Source organism: Leuresthes tenuis, unplaced genomic scaffold (genome assembly GCF_036924035.1).
Source record: "Leuresthes tenuis unplaced genomic scaffold, fLeuTen1.0.hap1 SCAF_3, whole genome shotgun sequence".
Lineage (NCBI taxonomy): Eukaryota > Metazoa > Chordata > Actinopteri > Atheriniformes > Atherinopsidae > Leuresthes > Leuresthes tenuis.
In genome coordinates, this window is record NW_027325357.1 from 2,037,709 (window position 1) to 2,058,763 (window position 21,055).

Genomic DNA, 21,055 nt, shown 5'->3' on the forward strand with positions numbered 1-21,055 from the left:
TGCAAACGCAGCTTTCTAACCTCAGCCTACGCGGATGATGTCATCAGAATGATTAAAACTAAGAGGAAATCAGTTCTTTACAGGCAGTAACTGAACTTTTAAGTGTTGCATCATCTGTTAAGGTTAACTAGTCAAAGAGTGAAGCTCTGGAAGTCAGTTTCAACTAAATAAACCTTCCAACTTTACCAGGTGGTGTAAGGTGGAAAAAAGGAGGGTTCAAATACCTGTGTGTGTTTCTCTGGGGTGAATAAAAACTGGGAGGGGTGCCAGAGAAATGGAGGGGGGAAGGTGGATACTGTCTTTCATTGTTTCATAGAGTGTGAGAGACTGCATTTAATCAAATCTTCGTCTTTGGTGCAGGTTATCAGAAACGATTTTAAGTTTTATCTCAGGACAGGCCAAATTAGCAATTTACAAAAAACGGGAATAACGAAAAAATAATGAATGTCTGGATGTTACTGAGGCTCCAGTTCATCAGTTTACAGAATAATCATTCAGACAGCAGACCAGACCTTCTTATAGAAATACAACAAACTCTGCACAGAATCGACAAACTGCGGTCTTTTGGTATATTTTTATGAGGAGAAGGAGGAGGAGGAGGAGGAGGAGGAGGAGGAGGAGGAGAAGGAGGAGGAGGAGAAGGAGAAGGAGACCCTGCCGGGAGGAGGAACAGCCGGAGATGGCCTGTGTTTCCAGTCGGACAGATATCTGGTGACACCACAGCGTCCAACCTCAAAACAAACCCACAGACGCACGTGAAGCTGCCAGGTTAGCTACACGGTGATCAGCTGTGCTAACAGTTAGCTTCCGTCTAGATCCAGGTCTGACCCGGACCAGGTCGGTACCGGTACCAGCAGCATGCAGGCGGACTTCCGGCCTCCCCGGCGGCGCACACGGGTTCAGGAGGCGTTTGAGGGTCCGTTGCCGGTGACCCGGATCCCGGAGGAGCGGAACCACTACCGGGCGGAACTTATCAACCAGCACGTGCTGGTCAGGCATCCGGACCACATCCTGAAGGTCCACAACCAGGTCTGACCCGGTCAGCTTAATATAGAACCAAACAGTGGAGCTGGATCTCAGTCAGGTCCAGATGTGTATCACCATGGCAACAGAGGCTGGAAACATCACCTGGTCTGGTCCAAACCAATTTATTGTAATACAACCAATCAAATTCATGAAATTCCAAATTAGTCCAATTATACAGAAGCAATAAAGTTTCTTAGCTTCTTAACTTCTCTCTGATCCAATCCCCGTCCTGAGCTGCACGAGGCGACTGTGGAGAGAAAAAACTCCCTTTTAACAGGAAGAAACCTCCATCAGAACCAGAACCAGGAAGGGTCCATCTGCCTGGACCAGCTGGGGCTGAGAGGACAGGAAAGAGGGGACAACAAGCAGCGTAACACCAGGCCAGAGATACCTGCTGAGAGAGAGAAACACAAGTTAATGACAGCAATGATGTCAGAGGGAGGAGAGGTGCATCATGGGAGCTCCCCCAGCAGGCTGGGCCTATAGCAGCAGAACTATGGGATGTTTCAAGTTCACCTGAGCCATCCCTAACTATAAGCTTTATCAGAAAGGAAAGTTTCAGCCTGATCTGGTTGAGAGGGATTTTGTCTCAGCTGCTGTGTTGCTGTCAATGATTCTGATTGGTCAGCTCAGCTTGTTCAGACCTGAGCTGTGGGACAGGTGAGGTGTCCAGCATCAGTTGCCCTGGTGAAACATCAGGTAAGAGATGCAGATCTGAACCTCAGGTGAGCTCAAAGGGACTCTGATCCAGGTCACTCTGACCCCCACCCGACCTGACTGCTGATTGGACGGTAGCTGCGGCCGTCTGTTTGCCCTGAGTTTAGTCTCACGGCCTGAACCGTATTTTCTCTTTCAGGGTTACTTTGGGAAAGGCGTTCTGTCCAGAGCCAGACCCGACCACAGCATCTCAGACAAATGGGAGCGTGAGTTTACACCTGCAGAATGACATCATCGTCAGTCTGATCCTATCAGAGCAGCTCACTGCAGTCAGCTGGTCTCTTTCTGTTACAGAACACGAAGGCTTGTTCCTCCCTGTCGTCTCTCCGCCCAGGTCAGTGATGTCACTTCCTGTCTGTTTTCACTGGTTCCTTTGCTGTCGACCCACTTTGTTCTGGCTCCCCTTAAACTTTTTGTTTGTTGTGATGACATCACATCCTACTCCGCCACAGGTACAAGGAGCTGCTCAGGTGGGCCGAGGCAGCCCTCTCTGCTCAGGGATTGGATGAAGAGGCTGCCAATCAAACCGTGCTCAGACTGACTCAGGCAGTGGACTTGGAGGATGTGAGGAGGGAGATGGGAGGAGGCGTGGAGGCGGAGCACAACAGAATGGAGGGGGTGGAGTCAGAGGCGGAGCCAGAGGCAAAGAGAAGCTGCAGGTAGAAACCTTCATTTCTGATCTTATTGAAGGTCCGGTAGTCTCAGAGATCAGCTGATTATCAGCTGTCACAGACCTGAAATCACTTCTGTCATCATTCAGGTCGGATCCACAGGACCAGAACCCTGAACACGATCCTGATCCTGGCTCTGACCAGGACTCTGACTCCAGCCCTGATTCTGGTTCTGATTCAGCCTCTGACTCTGAACCAGAACCTGAACCTTTAGTTCCAGGTCCTGGTTTCGTTTTGGTGGTCTCTGAAAGTGAGGTGAGTCCTCATCTGAGGCTGTGTTGTTTAGATATCTTTGTAATTTGTGTTGTTGTTTACATGTTGTTGTTTACATGTTTATTACCAGTTGTTGTTTAGATACTGTTGTTTATGTTTTTGTTTACATGCTGTTGATGACATGTTGTTGTTTACATGTTGTAATTTACATGTTGTTTAGATAGCTTTGTAATTTGTGTTGTTGTTTACATGTTGTATTTTATAAGTTGTTGTTTACATGTTGCTGTTTCGATAGTGTTGTAGTTTTTGCATTACAGTTGTTTACATGTTTATTACCAGCTGTTGTTTGTGTTTTTGTTTACATGCTGTTGATTACATGTTGTCGTTTACATGTTGTAATTTACATGTTGTTTAGATAGCTTTGTAATTTGTGTTGTTGTTTACATGTTGTATTTTATAAGTTGTTGTTTACATGTTGCTGTTTCGATATTGTTGTAGTTTTTGCATTACAGTTGTTTACATGTTTATTACCAGCTGTTGTTTATGTTGTTGTTTACATGTTGTAATTTACCTGTTGCAGTTTATGTGTTGCTGTTGACATGTTGTTTACGTGTTTCTGCAGGATGGAGGCGGAGTCAGGGAGGTCAGGCGGAGTCCCCTGTCACTCACAGAGTACCTGCAGCTCAGTCTGGAGGAGGTAACACACCTGTCTGCTCACCTGTCTGCTCACCTGTCAGCTCACCTGTCAGCTCACCTGTCTGCTCACCTGTCAGCTCACCTGTCAGGTCACCTGTCAGCTCACCTGTCAGGTCACCTGTCAGCTCACCTGTCTGCTCACCTGTCAGCTCACCTGTCAGCTCACCTGTCAGGTCACCTGTCAGCTCACCTGTCAGGTCACCTGTCAGCTCACCTGTCTGCTCACCTGTCAGCTCACCTGTCTGCTCACCTGTGTGCTCATCTGTCAGCTCACCTGTCAGCTCACCTGTCAGCTCACCTGTCAGCTCACCTGTCTGCTCACCTGTCAGCTCACCTGTCAGCTCACCTGTCAGCTCACCTGTCAGGTCACCTGTCAGCTCATCTGTCAGGTCACCTGTCAGCTCACCTGTCTGCTCACCTGTCTGCTCACCTGTCAGCTCACCTGTCAGCTCACCTGTCTGCTCACCTGTGTGCTCACCTGTCAGCTCACCTGTCAGCTCACCTGTCAGCTCACCTGTCAGCTCACCTGTCTGCTCACCTGTCTGCTCACCTGTCTGCTCACCTGTCTGCTCACCTGTGTGCTCACCTGTCAGCTCACCTGTCAGCTCACCTGTCTGCTCACCTGTCAGCTCACCTGTCAGCTCACCTGTCTGCTCACCTGTCAGCTCACCTGTCAGCTCACCTGTCTGCTCACCTGTCACCTCACCTGTCAGCTCACCTGTCACCTCACCTGTCAGCTCACCTGTGTTTCTGCACCAACAGGCATTCTTCCTGGTCTACAGCCTGGGCTGCCTGTCTGTCTACCTGCACCAGGTAACTGTCCGTCTGCAGCCTGTCTTGTCGATCTGTGGAATCAGAAAGTGACCTCATCCCTTTTCTGTCCTGTGATTGGTCAGGAGCCCCTGTCAGTCATCCAGCTGTGGAGGAAGCTCCGGTCACTGCATCCTGACTTCATCAGCTCGTATGCAGCGTATCATCACTTCCGCAGCAGGGGGTGGGTCCCTAAAGGAGGGGGTGGAGCCAAGTACGGCGTTGATCTCAGTAAGACACACGAACACACCTGTCAGGTGGAGGCTACTGTAAACATGTGACCCGGTTAGCTGAGCTGCTGCAGAATGCCAAGCAGACGCTACGCCGTGTTGAATCCAGGGTGTTTTCACAGCCTGCTGAGAGTTCTGGTTCAGGTTAATAATTAGACCATAAAAGTGGGTCAGATTCTGATCAGGTCCGGCCCGTTAGTCAGAGTTTGGATCTGATTATCTTGTTGGGTCGTGTGTGACTGGGCGTGGCTCGTATTTGTGGGGCGGGGTCTTCAGTCCCAGATTCAAAAGCATTTTTTGATGTTTTGTCGGTTTGCAGTGCTGTACAGGAAAGGACCACCTTTCTACCACGCCAGGTAACGCACACCATCATCACGCTGATGTCACGTGTCGCAGTACTTCCTCGCAGTCTGAATGTTTGGAACGCTCTGACACCTCCTCAGATTGACCCTGTCCTCTTCCCATAGTTACTCTGTGGTAATCGAGCGGACTGACGAGGCGTTTAGGGGCTCCACGTTGCGTCCGTTTTCATGGCGCTCTTTGGCTGCTCTCAGCAGGATCACGGCTAACGTCTCAAAGGTAACGGCGTGTCAGTTGATTCCTATCAAACGCTGCTGCTGCTGAGTCTCTGATGGTGAAACGTGTTTATCTGACAGGAGCTGATGCTGTGTTACATCATCTACCCAGCCGACCTATCAGAGGCAGAGCTGGACTCACCTGTGTGCCTCAGCAGGCTGAAGGTTCAGGTAACTCCTCCTCCTGAGCTGGTCATGTGATCTGTGAAGTCACACTTTTAACATTCAACACAATAACCAGAACCCAGAAGGTCTGCTCACTTCAGACCAGAACAACAGCAGAGCAGCTACTTCCTGTTGCTTTCAGAGTGAACCGACTCCTCTGTTACTGATGAGGTTGAAGCACACCAAAGTCATGGATCACATTTACCTGATCTTAAAAGGTAGAGAGGGTGTCTGCTTCCTGAAGCCAAACTGGCAGCTGGTTCCACAGAGAGGGGCCTGATAACTGAAGGCTCTGCCTCCCATTCTGCTTTTAAGGGCCTGATAACTGAAGGCTCTGCCTCCCATTCTGCTTTTAGGGGCCTGATAACTGAAGGCTCTGCCTCCCATTCTGCTTTTAGGGGCCTGATAACTGAAGGCTCTGCCTCCCATTCTGCTTTTAGGGGCCTGATAACTGAAGGCTCTGCCTCCCATTCTGCTTTTAGGGGCCTGATAACTGAAGGCTCTGCCTCCCATTCTGCTTTTAGGGGCCTGATAACTGAAGGCTCTGCCTCCCATTCTGCTTTTAGGGGCCTGATAACTGAAGGCTCTGCCTCCCATTCTGCTTTTAGGGGCCTGATAACTGAAGGCTCTGCCTCCCATTCTGCTTTTAGGGGCCTGATAACTGAAGGCTCTGCCTCCCATTCTGCTTTTAGGGGCCTGATAACTGAAGGCTCTGCCTCCCATTCTGCTTTTAGAAACTCTGGGAACCACAAGGAAACCTGCAGCCTGAGAGCAAAGTGCTCTGTTGGGGAAACATCCAACTGTGAGATCTTTAAGATGTGATGGAGCTCGGTCATTAAGAGCTTTATATGTGAGGAGAAGAATCTTAAATTCTATTCTGAATCTAACAGGAAGCCAATGAAGAGAAGCTAAAACTGGAGAAACATGATCTCTGCTGTTAGTTCTCAGCAGAACTCTGGCTGCAGGGTTTTGGATCAGCTGGAGGCTTTTCAGAGAATCTGTGGGACAGCCCAATAATAAAGAATTACAGTAGTTCAGTCCTGAAGGAACAGATGCATGGAGCAGTTTCTCTGCTCTGAGACAGGATGTTCCTGATTTTAACAATAATACGAAGGTGAAAGAAGGCGGTCCTGGAAGCCAGACTGAGCTGATCTGCTCGGCTGGTGGATTGATGGAAGTTTGCTCATGAAGTTTTGTGTCTCCTCAGGAAGTGATTGTCAACAGGTGGGTTTCCTCCAGAGAGCGAGCTGAGCAGGATGACATCTGATTGGCTGAAAGAGAAGCTGATTTGCCGTGATGTCACAGAGAGACTGGTGGGAGCCAATCAGAAAGAAGACAGATGTGGACTGTGCTACTTGGATCCAGAGGCTTCTTCAGCTCTGAGCAGGATGAGGATGAGCCGTAAATGAGCTGTAAATCTGGTCCTGCAGTTGTCCATTAGCTCTTCATCCGGACCGTTAGTGTGTTTGGCTCCTCCCCCTCTGCAAGGACAGGAAACGGGACTCACCTCCTGAGAATCGCAAACCTTGCTGAGTCACTGAAGAATGAATCAGCGTTTCTGTTGTCAGCTCATGTTCCTTCGGTTAGTTTCAGTCATCAAAGCAAACGCTGTCATTGTTTTTCAGTTTGTCCGTTTTCTTTCCTCTGATTGACCCTGTCTGCAGCTGTGGGTGACTGAAAGGTTCAGAGGTCAGCGAAAAAGTCAGAAAACTGACCTCTTCTGTCTCCTTCTGAACACTACTTTGGTGGAAATTTGATGGAGAGAGGCAAAGATTTAAAAAACTGTACAAGACCACAAAGACAACAAAAAAATCTCTTTTCACTCCGTATGTTTGCTGTTTCATGCAGGCTGATCAAACATGGTGAGAATATGACTAAGTTATCATTTCAATCAATAAAAAAGAAAGAAGAAGTGAATTGTGTTGTTGCTGCTTTTGTCATTTTGATTTTCATCTATCTCAGCACAGCTGGATAAAAAACACGTGAACATGGAACAGAATTATCTAATTTCTTTCAGAGAGAATGCTGTAATTTTTCATTAATTTCACTCAAAATGTTCCTACATACGAAACAACATCGTCACTGTTCTTCCAGAACCAGTTAGAACCAGATGACACAAATGAGGTTCTCCGGTAATAAAACCGCAGCCGGAATAATAAAAACACTAAAACTTTCACTGCTGCACTTGAATGCGTCTTTAAGACATCCTATTAATCCAAACCGTGTTTTCAAGAAGTTTAAAAATACTTATTGATTACCGTATCAACCGATCTATGATAAATCACCTGATCGCGCTCAACTTCCAAAGCTGTGTTTTGATCTCGCTGTTCCAAGATCTCGCGATAACACTGATCCTCAGTGTTCGCCATTTAAAGCGAGGACCGGCTACGTGCGAAGCCCGGAACTTCCGTGAATCGGACAGAACGACCGTGAGCAGATTCTTCCCCACCGAGCCGCTGTGTTCCCAGGTAAAACTCCCCTTTTGTAACCGCTGTCCAACCAATCGGCCAGATAAAGTTCTGTTTGGAGCTGGAAAACGTCGAGGCCTGGAAGGCTAGCTGTTAGCTGCTAGCTGCGGAGGCCTGGGGCTTCTCATCCGGCTGAGAGCGCGCTCACCCCGGACACACGTGTCACTGTGACACCGAGGCTGTGCGGCTAATGTGACTCCAAGCTGCGGTCAGGTCCCGAGTCTCGCTACCTACGCAGAACTCCGAAATGTTCTGTAGTGTGAACCAGTGCCTGTAAACTGTCAGAGAAAAGTTCTGATGCTTCAGGCCCTCCGAACCTGTCTGTAAAACTCAAACCCATAATCTGTGAACTGAACATTTCCGAGCGGGAGACCGATCCTGGTTCTGAGCTAAACAATGGTCTGTTACGTTTATTGATCCAAATGTAGTTTTTCCCTCCAAAACCCCACAGAACAAGTTTCACAGATCCAATAAATCACCGTCCTTTGGTTCAGTGACCTGCTCCCCAGCTCGCAGCCATGTTATTTACACTGTTCTGGACCTTCAGGGCTTCCGTGAGGTGATGTTCGGCCTCCATCCTCAGAGCAGTTCAGCCGAACTGGACATTTGAAACAGTTTGAAGAAGTTTGGGTTAATATGTCATGAAATGCTGAAAGTCCTGGATGTGACGTCCAGATGTTTCCTCTGCAGATGTTCGACCAGCTCAGTCTGCCTATTGATCGTGTTACAACAGGTGATCACTCTGATCGACCTGCACCCCACATCCGTTGGGCTTCGCCTACAGACGGCCGCCGTTGGGCTTCGCCTACAGACGGCCGCCGTTGGGCTTCGCCTACAGACGGCCGCCGTTGGGCTTCGCCTACAGGTGGCTGCCGTTGGGCTTCGCCTACAGGTGGCTGCCGTTGGGCTTCACCTACAGACGGCCGCCGTTGGGCTTCGCCTACAGGTGGCTGCCGTTGGGCTTCGCCTACAGGTGGCTGCCGTTGGGCTTCGCCTACAGGCGGCTGCCGTTGGGCTTCGCCTACAGGCGGCTGCCGTTGGGCTTCGCCTACAGGTGGCTGCCGTTGGGCTTCGCCTACAGGTGGCTGCCGTTGGGCTTCGCCTACAGGTGGCTGCCGTTGGGCTTCGCCTACAGGTGGCTGCCGTTGGGCTTCGCCTACAGGCGGCTGCCGTTGGTCTTCGCCTACAGGTGGCCGCCGTTGGGCTTCGCCTACAGGTGGCTGGTGTTGGGCTTCGCCTACAGGTGGCTGGTGTTAGGCTTCACCTACAGGTGGCTGCCGTTGGGCTTCACCTACAGGTGGCCGCCGTTGGGCTTCGCCTACAGGTGGCCGCCGTTGGGCTTCGCCTACAGGTGGCTGGTGTTAGGCTTCACCTACAGGTGGCTGCAGTTGGGCTTCACCTACAGGTGGCTGGTGTTAGGCTTCACCTACAGGTGGCTGCCGTTGGGCTTCACCTACAGGTGGCTGCTGTTAGGCTTCGCCTACAGGTGGCTGCCGTTGGGCTTCGCCTACAGGTGGCTGGTGTTAGGCTTCACCTACAGGTGGCTGCAGTTGGGCTTCACCTACAGGTGGCTGGTGTTAGGCTTCACCTACAGGTGGCTGCCGTTGGGCTTCACCTACAGGTGGCTGCCGTTGGGCTTCACCTACAGGTGGCTGGTGTTAGGCTTCGCCTACAGGTGGCTGCCGTTGGGCTTCACCTACAGGTGGCTGGTGTTAGGCTTCACCTACAGGTGGCTGCCGTTGGGCTTCACCTACAGGTGGCTGGTGTTAGGCTTCACCTACAGGTGGCTGCAGTTGGGCTTCACCTACAGGTGGCTGGTGTTAGGCTTCGCCTACAGGTGGCTGCAGTTGGGCTTCACCTACAGGTGGCTGGTGTTAGGCTTCGCCTACAGGTGGCTGCCGTTGGGCTTCACCTACAGGTGGCTGGTGTTAGGCTTCACCTACAGGTGGCTGCCGTTGGGCTTCACCTACAGGTGGCTGGTGTTAGGCTTCACCTACAGGTGGCTGCCGTTGGGCTTCACCTACAGGTGGCTGGTGTTAGGCTTCACCTACAGGTGGCTGCAGTTGGGCTTCACCTACAGGTGGCTGGTGTTAGGCTTCGCCTACAGGTGGCTGCCGTTGGGCTTCACCTACAGGTGGCTGGTGTTAGGCTTCACCTACAGGTGGCTGCCGTTGGGCTTCACCTACAGGTGGCTGGTGTTAGGCTTCACCTACAGGTGGCTGCCGTTGGGCTTCACCTACAGGTGGCTGGTGTTAGGCTTCACCTACAGGTGGCTGCAGTTGGGCTTCACCTACAGGTGGCTGGTGTTAGGCTTCGCCTACAGGTGGCTGCCGTTGGGCTTCGCCTACAGGTGGCTGCCGTTGGGCTTCGCCTACAGGTGGCCGCCGTTGGGCTTCGCCTACAGGTGGCCGCCGTTAGGCTTCGCCTACAGGTGGCTGCCGTTGGGCTTCGCCTACAGGTGGCTGCAGTTGGGCTTCGCCTACAGGTGGCTGCCGTTGGGCTTCGCCTACAGGTGGCCGCCGTTAGGCTTCGCCTACAGGTGGCTGCCGTTGGGCTTTGCCTACAGGTGGCTGCCGTTAGGCTTCGCCTACAGGTGGCTGCCGTTAGGCTTCGCCTACAGGTGGCTGCCGTTGGGCTTCGCCTACAGGTGGCTGCCGTTGGGCTTTGCCTACAGGTGGCTGCCGTTAGGCTTCACCCACAGGTGGCTGCAGTTGGGCTTCGCCTACAGGTGGCCGCCGTTGGGCTTTGCCTACAGGTGGCTGCCGTTAGGCTTCGCCTACAGGTGGCTGCCGTTAGGCTTCGCCTACAGGTGGCTGCCGTTGGGCTTCACCCACAGGTGGCCGGTGTTGGGCTTCACCTACAGGTGGCTGCCGTTGAGCTTCACCTACAGGTGGCTGCCGTTAGGCTTCACCCACAGGTGGCTGCAGTTGGGCTTCGCCTACAGGTGGCCGCCGTTAGGCTTCGCCTACAGGTGGCTGCCGTTAGGCTTTGCCTACAGGTGGCTGCCGTTGGGCTTCGCCTACAGGTGGCTGCCGTTGGGCTTCGCCTACAGGTGGCTGCCGTTAGGCTTCGCCTACAGGTGGCTGCCGTTGGGCTTCGCCTACAGGTGGCTGCGGTTAGGCTTCGCCTACAGGTGGCTGCCGTTGGGCTTCACCTACAGGTGGCCGCCGTTGGGCTTCACCTACAGGTGGCCGCCGTTGGGCTTCGCCTACAGGTGGCTGCCGTTGGGCTTCGCCTACAGGTGGCTGCCGTTGGGCTTCGCCTACAGGTGGCTGCCGTTAGGCTTCGCCTACAGGTGGCTGCCGTTAGGCTTCGCCTACAGGCAGCTCAGGACCTGCTAACTGTTTACTGTCATGTCTTACATTTGGTTTTATCAGAAACTCTGACACCTCTCTGTGTTCGCAGCACCATGGCGGATGACCTGGACATCGAGGCGATGCTGGAGGCTCCCTACAGGAAGGTGAATGTTGTTTTGTTCTCTGTTTACCTCAGACTGTCAGCCGGACTCTGTTGCTCCTCATTCAGCTGAACTGGACCTACAGAACCGTGAAAAGGTTCTTCAGCCGGGCTCGTTAGGCCATGTTTCTTTGTGGTCTGAGCTCCTTTATCCTCCTTTATCCAGCCTGAGACAAGCTTTCTGTCCTTTCTTTAAGGAGTCTTCAGGAATAGTTCTCCAGGCTTCTTGAAGGACATCCCAAAGCTCTTCTTTGGATGTCGGCTGCCTTTTCTGATGGAGTTATTTACCTTTTTAAATTAAAGTAAAGGCAGGCAGAACAGTCTAAACCAACTTAGCAGAAGTTGACAAAATTGCACAAACTGAATAAAACCTGTTGAGAAATGTTCTTTTGCCTAAAGTTTTTTCTTTTAGGGCTGTTTTTACTAAGGGAATCAGTTTGATTGGACAACTCAGGAGCTTGTAAAATGGTAAGAAAATCACAGTAAAAAATCGTGATATTTTTTCCAGCCCCTAATCTGTAAAGGAGCACAAAGCATAGAAGAACCGGGCCGGGCCGGTCAGTACCATCTCTGTCATGGCGTTGGTACAGTCTCCACCTGTATGTGTAAGTTATGAAAATAAAGAAACAAATTCAGTTTCTGTTCGAAGAAAATTTAATCACCATTTAATCCTGAAACCTGCAGGCTGCGGCCTTAAAGGGGAACTCCGGTATTTTTAAACCTGGACCGTATTTCTGGCATGAAATACGTTCATCTACGAAAGTCGGCGTCCTTCGGAAGATATTTAGATTCCTCAAGATCCATATTATGTGGCTACTTGCAGCTATAGGAGAGCTAACGGAGGGATTTCTACACAGGCACTCTACTGGGACCACTTCATCCACACGTCCCCCTGCAGCACAGTTTATTCACTCCGTGCTCTGTGACAGTCGGCTAACTTCACACAGAGTTTGCTGCTGATAGTTTTGTGCAACATGGCAGGATATTTATCAGATTTTGACAACGTGAACGAAGACTTTGAGTAAGATGGACGTTCTTACTGGAGTGAATGAGCTGTGCTGTAGGGTAGAAAGTCCTCTATAAGCCCCCCGATAGCCGCGAATAACAGCAACATAGCAGCTATGAGCTAACAGAGCTATAGCACACGTTCATTCATTCACGTTCGGCAGTTAGCCGACTGCCACAGAGCACGGAGTGAATAAACTGTGCTGCAGGGGGGCGTGTGGATGAAGTGGTCCCAGTAGAGTGCCTGTGTAGAAATCCCTCCGTTAGCTCTCCTATAGCTGCAAGTAGCCACATAACAGCAGCTATGAGCTAACAGAGCTATAGCACACGTTCATTCATTCATTCTTCTTAAAGTATTGGTGAAATAAAGACAGATAATGTCTTATTTAGAGGCTGCATCCTCTAAGCCCCGTTCACTCCGTTATATGGATCTCCAGTTATCTAAATATCTTCCGAAGGACGCCGACTTTCACCAAACTGTTCTCGGTGAGTAGATGAACGTATTTCATGCCAGAAATAAGGTTTAAAAACACCTGAATTCCCCTTTTAAAGTGACATCATGAGTGCAAACTGACTTCAACTGATCAGAACGCAGAGATAAAAACAAAGAAAAGGTCCCATGTGTCTGTGTTTCAGGTGTTTGTTCACGTGTGGGGGAGCAGCAGAGTCGGGCTGACACACGATGATGATGATGGTGGCTCAGCATCTTCAGACTGTCATGAATAAACGAACATCTATCTCTCTTTGTAGACTTGCCTAACGATTTCTCACCTCTACTCCCCTGAATGCCACTGTGATCAGACACCAAGGTAGTAAAAAGCCCCATCATGCTTTGCTGTTCTGTGGTCCCCATGGCAACATGACTGGGTCCCTGGGTCACCCTAAACTACCCCCCCATCCCTCCCCCACTCCTTTTGAGGAAGAGCAGAGGATTCTGGGAGGTGACGAGTTAGTTAGTCAGAGAGATTGATGGTTAATCGCAGTGAGGAGGGACTGAAGGCTCACTGATCGGATTCTGGTCCGATCTGATTGGTTCTGATCTGAGGTCAACCCACAAAGCAGGTGGGAGTGGGCGGGGCTTACCGGTAGGTACACGGAGTCCGTGTGGAGCCGGCTCGCTGCCTTCAGAGATGAGGACAGAGTGAAACGTCACGTTTGTTTGAGCATCTCTGCAGGAAGCGTCGGGCTGTGACATCACAGCATGACAGGTCCAGTATGGAGGGCTCGCCCTTGGTTCTGGTCGCTCCTGCCTCCTTCAGATGAGCCCCAGGAACTGAAGGACTGGACCCCCCCCAAAAAGAGACCGACGTCTGACCCCACCCCCTCAGACAGAGAGACTGACCTCTGACCCCCCACAGAACAGCCTATTTGAATGTTCTTTAACTGTGTTCATATTCTCTCTGCCCCCCCCCCCCCCCCCCCCCCGAATGTTGCGTCTGCCTCCTCATGCTGTTCTCTGTCGACCTGCTTAGGAGGACGCCAAGAACCTGAGCCCCAACGGGCAGGACGAGCGCTCCAAGAGGTACACCTGTCTGTGTTTAATCTGTCTGTCTCACCTGTCTCTGTCTCACCTGTCTGTGTTAATCTGTCTGTCTCACCTGTCTCTGTCTCACCTCTCTGTCTAATCTGTCTGTGTCTAAACTGTCTGTCTCACCTGTCTGTGTTTAACCTGTCTGTCTCACCTGCCTCTGTCTCACCTGTCTGTGTTTAATCTGTCTGTCTCACCTCTCTGTGTTTAATCTGTCTGTCTCACCTGCCTCTGTGTCTAAACTGTCTCACCTGCCTCTGTCTCACCTCTCTGTCTAATCTGTCTCACCTCTGTCAAATCTGTCTGTCTCACCTCTCTGTGTCTAATCTGTCTCACCTGTCTGTGTCTAATCTGTCTGTCTAATCTGTCTGTCTCACCTGCCTCTGTCTCACCTCTCTGTCTAATCTGTCTCACCTCTGTGTCAAATCTGTCTCACCTGTCTGTGTCTAATCTGTCTGTCTAAACTGTCTGTCTCACCTCTCTGTGTCTAAACTGTCTGTCTCACCTTTCTGTGTCTAATCTGTCTGTCTAAACTGTCTGTCTCACCCTTCTGTGTCTAAACTGTCTGTCTCACCTGTCTGTGTCTAATCTGTCTGTCTAATCTGTCTGTCTCACCTTTCTGTGTCTAATCTGTCTGTCTCACCTTTCTGTGTCTAATCTGTCTGTCTCACTTCTGTGTCTAATCTGTCTGTCTCACCTGTCTGTGTCTAATCTGTCTCACCTGTCTGTGTCTAATCTGTCTGTCTAATCTGTCTGTCTCACCTGCCTCTGTCTCACCTCTCTGTCTAATCTGTCTCACCTCTGTGTCAAATCTGTCTCACCTGTCTGTGTCTAATCTGTCTGTCTAAACTGTCTGTCTCACCTCTCTGTGTCTAAACTGTCTGTCTCACCTTTCTGTGTCTAATCTGTCTGTCTAAACTGTCTGTCTCACCCTTCTGTGTCTAATCTGTCTCTGTCTCACTTCTGTGTCTAATCTGTCTGCCTCACCTGTCTCTGCCTCACCTGTCTCTGCCTCACCTGTCTCTCTCACCTGTCTCTGCCTCACCTGTCTCTGTCTCACCTCTCTGTGTCTCACCTGTCTCTGCCTCACCTGTCTCTCTCACCTGTCTCTGCCTCACCTGTCTCTGTCTCACCTCTCTGTGTCTCACCTGCCTCTGCCTCACCTCTCTGTCTGTATCACCTGTCTGTCTCACCTGCCTCTGTCTCACCTCTCTGTCTGTCTCACCTGTCTCACCTCCTCCTTCAGCCAAACGGTTCTGTTGGTCAGTTCTGAGGTGGTTCTGAGGTGGTTCTGAGGTGGTTCTTTTCCTGCAGCCCGATGCTTGAGCATCCTGACTCTGAACCTTTCTCCGTGTGGCAGGAAGAGGCGCAGCCGCGACAGGAAGCGCAGCCGCAGCCGGGAGCACAAGAGGAGCCGGAGTCGAGAGCGCAAACGCAGCCGCAGCAGAGAGAAACGAAGGAGTCGCAGCCGAGAGCGCCACCACAGCCGGGAGCGTGGCGGCCGCTACAAGGACCACCACAAGGACCACCACAAGCAGTGAGTTCACTTCCTGTTGCCTCTCACAGCAGAAGCTCCTGGAGGCTGCAGAATGTAGTGGGAAAACAAAGGGGAAGTGTTGGGGTCTGGTTCTCAAAGTAAACGGGGAACATTAGAAACAAATCTGTTCAGGTGAGTCAGAGCTTCACAGCTGGAGACAAGTCCTCAGGAAGAAGAAGAAGAAGAAGAAGAAGGAGGAGAGGTGAGCAATCTGAAGCTGACTGTCTGTTTATCTTCCAGCCGCCGGTGGTCCAAGAGTCCCGTGAGGAAGGAGAAGAGTCCGATCAGGTGAGGCTTCTGGGCCTGAACGCATCGCAGTCCTCTGAGTGTGCGCTTGCTGGTTACATCATCATGCTGTTGTTGTTGTTTACACCCTGTTGTTGTTGTTGTTGTTGTGCAGGCTGCCGATAGACAACTTGACTCCAGAGGAGCGAGATGCTCGCACCGTGTTCTGCATGCAGCTGGCGGCCCGAATCCGACCACGAGACCTGGAGGAGTTCTTCTCTGCAGTGGGGAAGGTACGCCCTCTGACCTCTGACCTCTGCTGGGTCACCTGACCAGGAAGTAGCCAACACTTGCACAGTAAAATCCTTCTGTTGGTGCTCTGATTACTGTCAGTAACCCCGGTGATCCGCTGGTTCTGGGTCCTGCACCTCAGATAAAATCTGCTGCTGCGTTCACTTGCACTCAGACATTCAAGAGTCTTCTCTGTAAACCATAGGTGTCAAACTCTGGCCCGCAGTGTAATTATATTTGGCCCGCGAGGCAATTTCAAATAAATATTAGAGCTGCCCGCCAGTATTATACGGCGGCAGCGCATTCACCGCTTATACTACAAATCCCATAATGCTCTGCTGTTGTTTTGGCAACAAGGACAGAGGCAGATACACCCCCTCCTCTGTGTCAGTAGCATCTATGCTAGCGGTCTTCTTGTGCCCCCCGCCTCTCCCCCAGACCACACTTCGACCTCAAACCACAGCTGTCACTGTTACCTACCAAAAAATGGCCAAAAGAAGGGAAGAAAATAGAACTTTTCTGGACAGGTGGGAGACAGAATATCTGTTTATGTAAAAGATGGACCCGTTTGTCTTGTTTGTGGAGCCAACGCGTCAGTAACTAAGGAGTAACTAAGGAGTAACTAAGGAGTAACTAAGGAGTAACTAAGGGGTAACTAAGGGGTAACTAAGGGGTAACTAAGGGGTAACTAAGGATATAATATTAGACGACACTATGAAACGAAACACCAGGACAAATATAAGGACCTGGACTCAGCTCAAAGGAGCCAGAAAGTAAAGGAGATGAAAAGAGGTTTATGTTATTTTATTTTCACATTTATTAGCCTGTGTAAGAAGCTAATTTTTGACATAAATCAGAAGGCTGCAAACACAAAGGAGGCATTAAATTTTATTTTAATTTAATTTAATATGCCATTGATATGTTTTTATTATTATTATTAGCAGTTTTGCACCCCTGGACTTTAAAGTTATATAAGCCTTGTTCAGTATTCATTGTTAAATCTAAACTTGTTGGGTTCCATATTAAAAGGTTCATTTGTTCAAACTTGGTTCAGTTTAAACTTTTGGCCCACTCTGTATGTTTGAGTTTGACCCCCCTGCTGTAAGCTGTCCCAGCCGACCAATCAGAGTATAGGAACCGTTCAGGTTGTTTGGTCGATTAAAAATTAAAATCTGTCCGCCAGAGTTCCTAATCATTCATTAATGGCTGCGTTGTTGATGTTTTGGGTTGTTGGTTGCCGTGGTGACAGCTGCTGTGCTCCCCCCGCAGGTTCGGGACGTGAGGATGATCTCTGACAGGAACTCTCGCAGGTCGAAGGGAATCGCCTACATCGAGTTCGTGGAGGCCAGCTCGGTTCCTCTGGCCATCGGGCTGACGGGGCAAAGGCTGCTGGGAGTTCCCATCATTGTTCAGGCGTCCCAGGTGCGTTCCTCTCGTGTTCGGGACCTTTAAAACGCCTAAAAACAGCTTCTCTCTGAGGCCGTGATGACCTTTAAACTCACCGCAGCTCGTTAAGAAGGAAGTGGCGGCTTAGAGCTGTTTTAACCGCCAGTTTACCTCAGACTTACCACGGTTTTGTTTGTTTTCTGACCTCCAACGTTTTGGTGTAAAAATCAGGTTTAATGTTTGAGACACTAATGTGTGTGTGTGTGTGTGTGTGTGTGTGTGTGTGTGTGCACGTGCGTGTGCATGTGCAGGCAGAGAAGAACAGAGCAGCAGCTGCAGCTGCAGCAGCCAACAACCTGCAGAAGGGAGCATCAGGACCCATGAGGCTCTACGTCGGCTCGCTGCACTTCAACATCACAGAGGAGATGCTGCGAGGAATCTTTGAGCCGTTCGGACGGGTGAGGCACCGTGCACGTACGTGCATGCACGTGCAGGTGAAGGCACTCTGACGTCTGACGGCCTGTTTGTGTGTGTCTGTCAGATCGAAAGCATCCAGCTGATGATGGACAGCGAGACGGGGCGCTCCAAAGGCTACGGCTTCATCACTGTGAGCGCCGCATCATCGCAGTCATGCATCGCTCTGATTGGTTCAGTCGGGTGTCACATGTGTGGTGATGTCAGTTTGCAGATGCTGAGTGCGCTAAGAAAGCTCTGGAGCAGCTGAACGGCTTCGAGCTGGCGGGTCAACCCATGAAGGTGGGTCATGTGACGGAGCGGACCGACCCGTCCATGGCGTCGTCCTTCCTGGACAACGACGAGCTCGAACGCACCGGCATCGACCTGGGAACCACGGGCCGCCTGCAGCTGATGGCCCGGCTGGCTGAAGGTGAGGCCACGCCCCCCCACAGCTCGTGTCCGTGACCAGCCTTCAATTCAATTCAATTCAGTTCAATTCAATTCAGTTTTATTTATAAAGCGCCAGATTACAACAATTGTCATCTCAAGGCACTTAAGTAATATAGTCAAGCCAATTGGAATTCAATTCATTGTAATCATAATCCAATGAAAACCAATTAATTAATTTAAAAATAATCCAATTAATTCATATGGAGCCAATTCAAAAATAATATCCGAGCTAAGGAAACCAACGGATTGGACCGAAACTTGTCTTCAGTCCAATCTCCCGTCTTGAGCCTGAGGGACTGTGGAAAGGAACGACTCCCTTTAACAGGAAGAAACCTCTGGCAGAACCAGAACCAGGAAGAAACCTCTGACAGAACCAGAACCAGGAAGAAACCTCTGACAGAACCAGACTCGGGAAGAAACCTCTGGCAGAACCAGGAAGAAACCTCTGGCAGAACCAGAACCAGGAAGAAACCTCTGGCAGAACCAGAACCAGGAAGGGTGTCCATCCGCCTCGACCAGCTGGGGTTTGAGAAGACAGAAAAGAGGGAAAAGAGGGGGGAAAAACACCATAACACCATTCAAAGGATACCTGCTGGAACAGGGAAACACAAGTTAATAACCACAATAATGTCACATGGACATAAAATCATTTGAGAAATTAAACGGGGGGGGGGGAAAGAGAGCAAAGTGAGGAAAGGTGTGACAGATGAGCTCCCCCAGCAGGCTGGGCCTATAGCAGCAGAACTATGGGATGTTTCAGGCTCACCTGAGCCATCCCTAACTATAAGCTTTATCAGAAAGGAAAGTTTCAGCCTGATCTTAAAGGTAGAGAGGGTGTCTGCTTCCTGAAGCCAAACTGGCAGCTGGTTCCACAGAGAGGGGCCTGATAACTGAAGGCTCTGCCTCCCATTCTGCTTTTAGGGGCCTGATAACTGAAGGCTCTGCCTCCCATTCTGCTTTTAGGGGCCTGATAATTGAAGGCTCTGCCTCCCATTCTGCTTTTAGGGGCCTGATAACTGAAGGCTCTGCCTCCCATTCTGCTTTTAGGGGCCTGATAACTGAAGGCTCTGCCTCCCATTCTGCTTTTAGGGGCCTGATAACTGAAGGCTCTGCCTCCCATTCTGCTTTTAGGGGCCTGATAACTGAAGGCTCTGCCTCCCATTCTGCTTTTAGAAACTCTGGGAACCACAAGGAAACCTGCAGCCTGAGAGCAAAGTGCTCTGTTGGGGAAATATCCAACTGTGAGATCTTTAAGATGTGATGGAGCTCGGTCATTAAGAGCTTTATATGTGAGGAGAAGAATCTTAGATTCTATTCTGAATCTAACAGGGAGCCAATGAAGAGAAGCTAAAACTGGAGAAACATGATCTCTGCTGTTAGATCTCATCAGAACTCTGGCTGCAGGGTTTTGGATCAGCTGGAGGCTTTTCAGAGAGTCTGTAACCTGCTGTATGTGTTCAGGTACCGGTCTGCAGATCCCTCCTGCAGCTCAGCAGGCGCTACAGATGAGCGGCGCCATCGCCATCGGAGCCATGGCAGCAGTGTCAGGTAACATGCATCATCATCATCAGACAGACATGTGAACAGGTGACCCTCAGGTGTGCATCAGCTGACCTACTGTCCTGTTACCCGTGTTCCAGCTGCCATGAATCCGGGGCTCAACATGAACTCTGGCGCTATGAATCTTCCATCTCAGCCGCTCGCCACTCACTGCTTCCAGCTGTCCAACATGTTCAACCCCAACAGGTAAACCCTCACCTGTGTGCGTCAGGAACGCTGGGACGAGGACCGGTCCAGTTGGACGGACTAATGAAGCCCACGTTAACCAAATCGGTTCATGGCGTGTGGCTGCGGTGAAAAGGTGCTGCAGGGGTTGGACGGGGGCGTATCTGTCTAATGCGGTTTCACTTTATTTCAGCGAGGACGCTCCCGGGTGGGAGGTGGACATCCAACATGACGTCATCGACGAGTGCAACAAACACGGAGGGGTCGTCCATATCTACGTGGATAAAAACTCGCCTGAGGTACGCCTCCTCTGCTGATGACATCACGCCCTGACAGAGCGGTGTGTAGTGAGACGTCCTGTCAGCGTAGAGGATCTCTGACCTATGCTCTCTTTCAGGGAAACGTTTACGTCAAGTGTCCGTCGATCCCAGCCGCCATGGCCGCAGTCAACGCCCTCCACGGAAGGTTCTTTGGCGGTAAGTCGCGCTATCTGTCATGTGACTGCTGTGTTGCGTGCTGTGGACCAATCGGAGAGCAGCTCTGACCGTGTCTCACCTGTGTTTCAGGTAAAATGATCACGGCGGCATATGTCCCTCTGCCCACCTACCACAACCTGTTCCCCGAGTCTGCCACCGCCACACAGCTGGTGGCGCCGCCCCCGCGACGGTGACTCGGCAGCTCTGCCCTGTGATTGGACATCGAACATTAGAGCCCGCCCCTCGTTTACATCCTCTCCTGCTATTGGTCGACACAAGTCTGTTTCACTGTAGTTTATCAGGTCTGCAGAGGGTCACCTGGTCATGTGACCCACACCCTTTACTTCCTGTTTTCTTGTTCTCATGATATTTTCTGGGCGGGGTCTCCACATGGCCCCACCCACCCCTGAATACTGTCCAATGATTGGCTCTGTGAGCTGTGAGGGGGGCAGGGTCATGAGCTGTGTCAGCTGATTGGTTGGTTTGTATTTAACTGTTTTTCTAAACCAGATTTGATTTTGTAAATTTATTGATTAAATTTATTTTCATGTCACTGGGAGCGGCTGCGTCTCCTTCCTTTGGCAGAACGCTGCCTCCTGATTGGCTGGAAGCTTGGGGTCTCGGAACCGGTTCTTTTGGGTTCAGCTGAGTTCGGTGTTTCCTCGAGGTTAAATTCAGCTTTATTTATAAAGTGCCAAATTACAACAAATGTCATCTCAGGGCACTTCAAAGATTCAATCCAATTCATTGTAACAGAATCAGAATCCGGTCAAATCCAGTTATTTAAATTCCAAATTAGTCCAATTCATACAGCGCCAATGAGAAAAGTAGCCAACAGATTACACTGAAACTTCTCTTTGATCCAATCCTCCTGTGGAGAGAAAAAACTCCCTTTTAACAGGAAGAAACCTCCATCAGAACCAGAACCAGGAAGGGTCCATCTGCCTGG

The 21,055-nt window shown here is 50.5% G+C and overlaps 2 protein-coding genes across 2 annotated transcripts; both read left to right on the plus strand.

Annotated features, from left to right (window-relative positions):
* The first annotated feature begins 691 nt into the window (after window positions 1-691).
* Window positions 692-6,973, plus strand: tsen2 (TSEN2 tRNA splicing endonuclease subunit). Its single transcript, XM_072381391.1, has 12 exons — window positions 692-1,029; window positions 1,883-1,949; window positions 2,038-2,077; window positions 2,196-2,402; window positions 2,504-2,669; window positions 3,250-3,324; window positions 4,086-4,136; window positions 4,220-4,364; window positions 4,683-4,719; window positions 4,831-4,942; window positions 5,020-5,109; window positions 6,311-6,973. The coding sequence occupies exons 1-12, from the start codon at window positions 859-861 to the stop codon at window positions 6,368-6,370; spliced, it is 1,221 nt and encodes a 406-aa protein (XP_072237492.1). The 5' UTR covers window positions 692-858; the 3' UTR covers window positions 6,371-6,973.
* Window positions 6,974-7,441: 468 nt separating this feature from the next.
* On the plus strand, window positions 7,442-20,659 carry LOC140302874 (RNA-binding protein 39-like). The gene is made up of 15 exons (XM_072381392.1): window positions 7,442-7,571; window positions 10,977-11,031; window positions 13,505-13,554; window positions 14,921-15,097; window positions 15,338-15,385; window positions 15,498-15,615; window positions 16,883-17,035; window positions 17,311-17,457; window positions 17,541-17,606; window positions 17,681-17,885; window positions 19,367-19,453; window positions 19,546-19,651; window positions 19,824-19,929; window positions 20,028-20,106; window positions 20,197-20,659. The coding sequence occupies exons 2-15, from the start codon at window positions 10,981-10,983 to the stop codon at window positions 20,298-20,300; spliced, it is 1,497 nt and encodes a 498-aa protein (XP_072237493.1). The 5' UTR covers window positions 7,442-7,571; window positions 10,977-10,980; the 3' UTR covers window positions 20,301-20,659.
* Window positions 20,660-21,055: the final 396 nt, after the last annotated feature.

What these genes read in the sequence shown, in the direction of transcription:
- tsen2 (XM_072381391.1), top strand. Translation starts at nt 859, where the DNA reads ATGCAGGCGGACTTCCGGCCTCCCCGGCGGCGCACACGGGTTCAGGAG. An exon ending in TCCTGAAGGTCCACAACCAG is followed by an intron (nt 1,030 to 1,882) that starts GTCTGACCCGGT and finishes TTTCTCTTTCAG; the next exon opens with GGTTACTTTGGGAAAGGCGT. An exon ending in GAGGCAAAGAGAAGCTGCAG is followed by an intron (nt 2,403 to 2,503) that starts GTAGAAACCTTC and finishes GTCATCATTCAG; the next exon opens with GTCGGATCCACAGGACCAGA.
- LOC140302874 (XM_072381392.1), top strand. Translation starts at nt 10,981, where the DNA reads ATGGCGGATGACCTGGACATCGAGGCGATGCTGGAGGCTCCCTACAGG. An exon ending in TCATTGTTCAGGCGTCCCAG is followed by an intron (nt 17,036 to 17,310) that starts GTGCGTTCCTCT and finishes GTGCATGTGCAG; the next exon opens with GCAGAGAAGAACAGAGCAGC. An exon ending in GATGGCCCGGCTGGCTGAAG is followed by an intron (nt 17,886 to 19,366) that starts GTGAGGCCACGC and finishes GTATGTGTTCAG; the next exon opens with GTACCGGTCTGCAGATCCCT.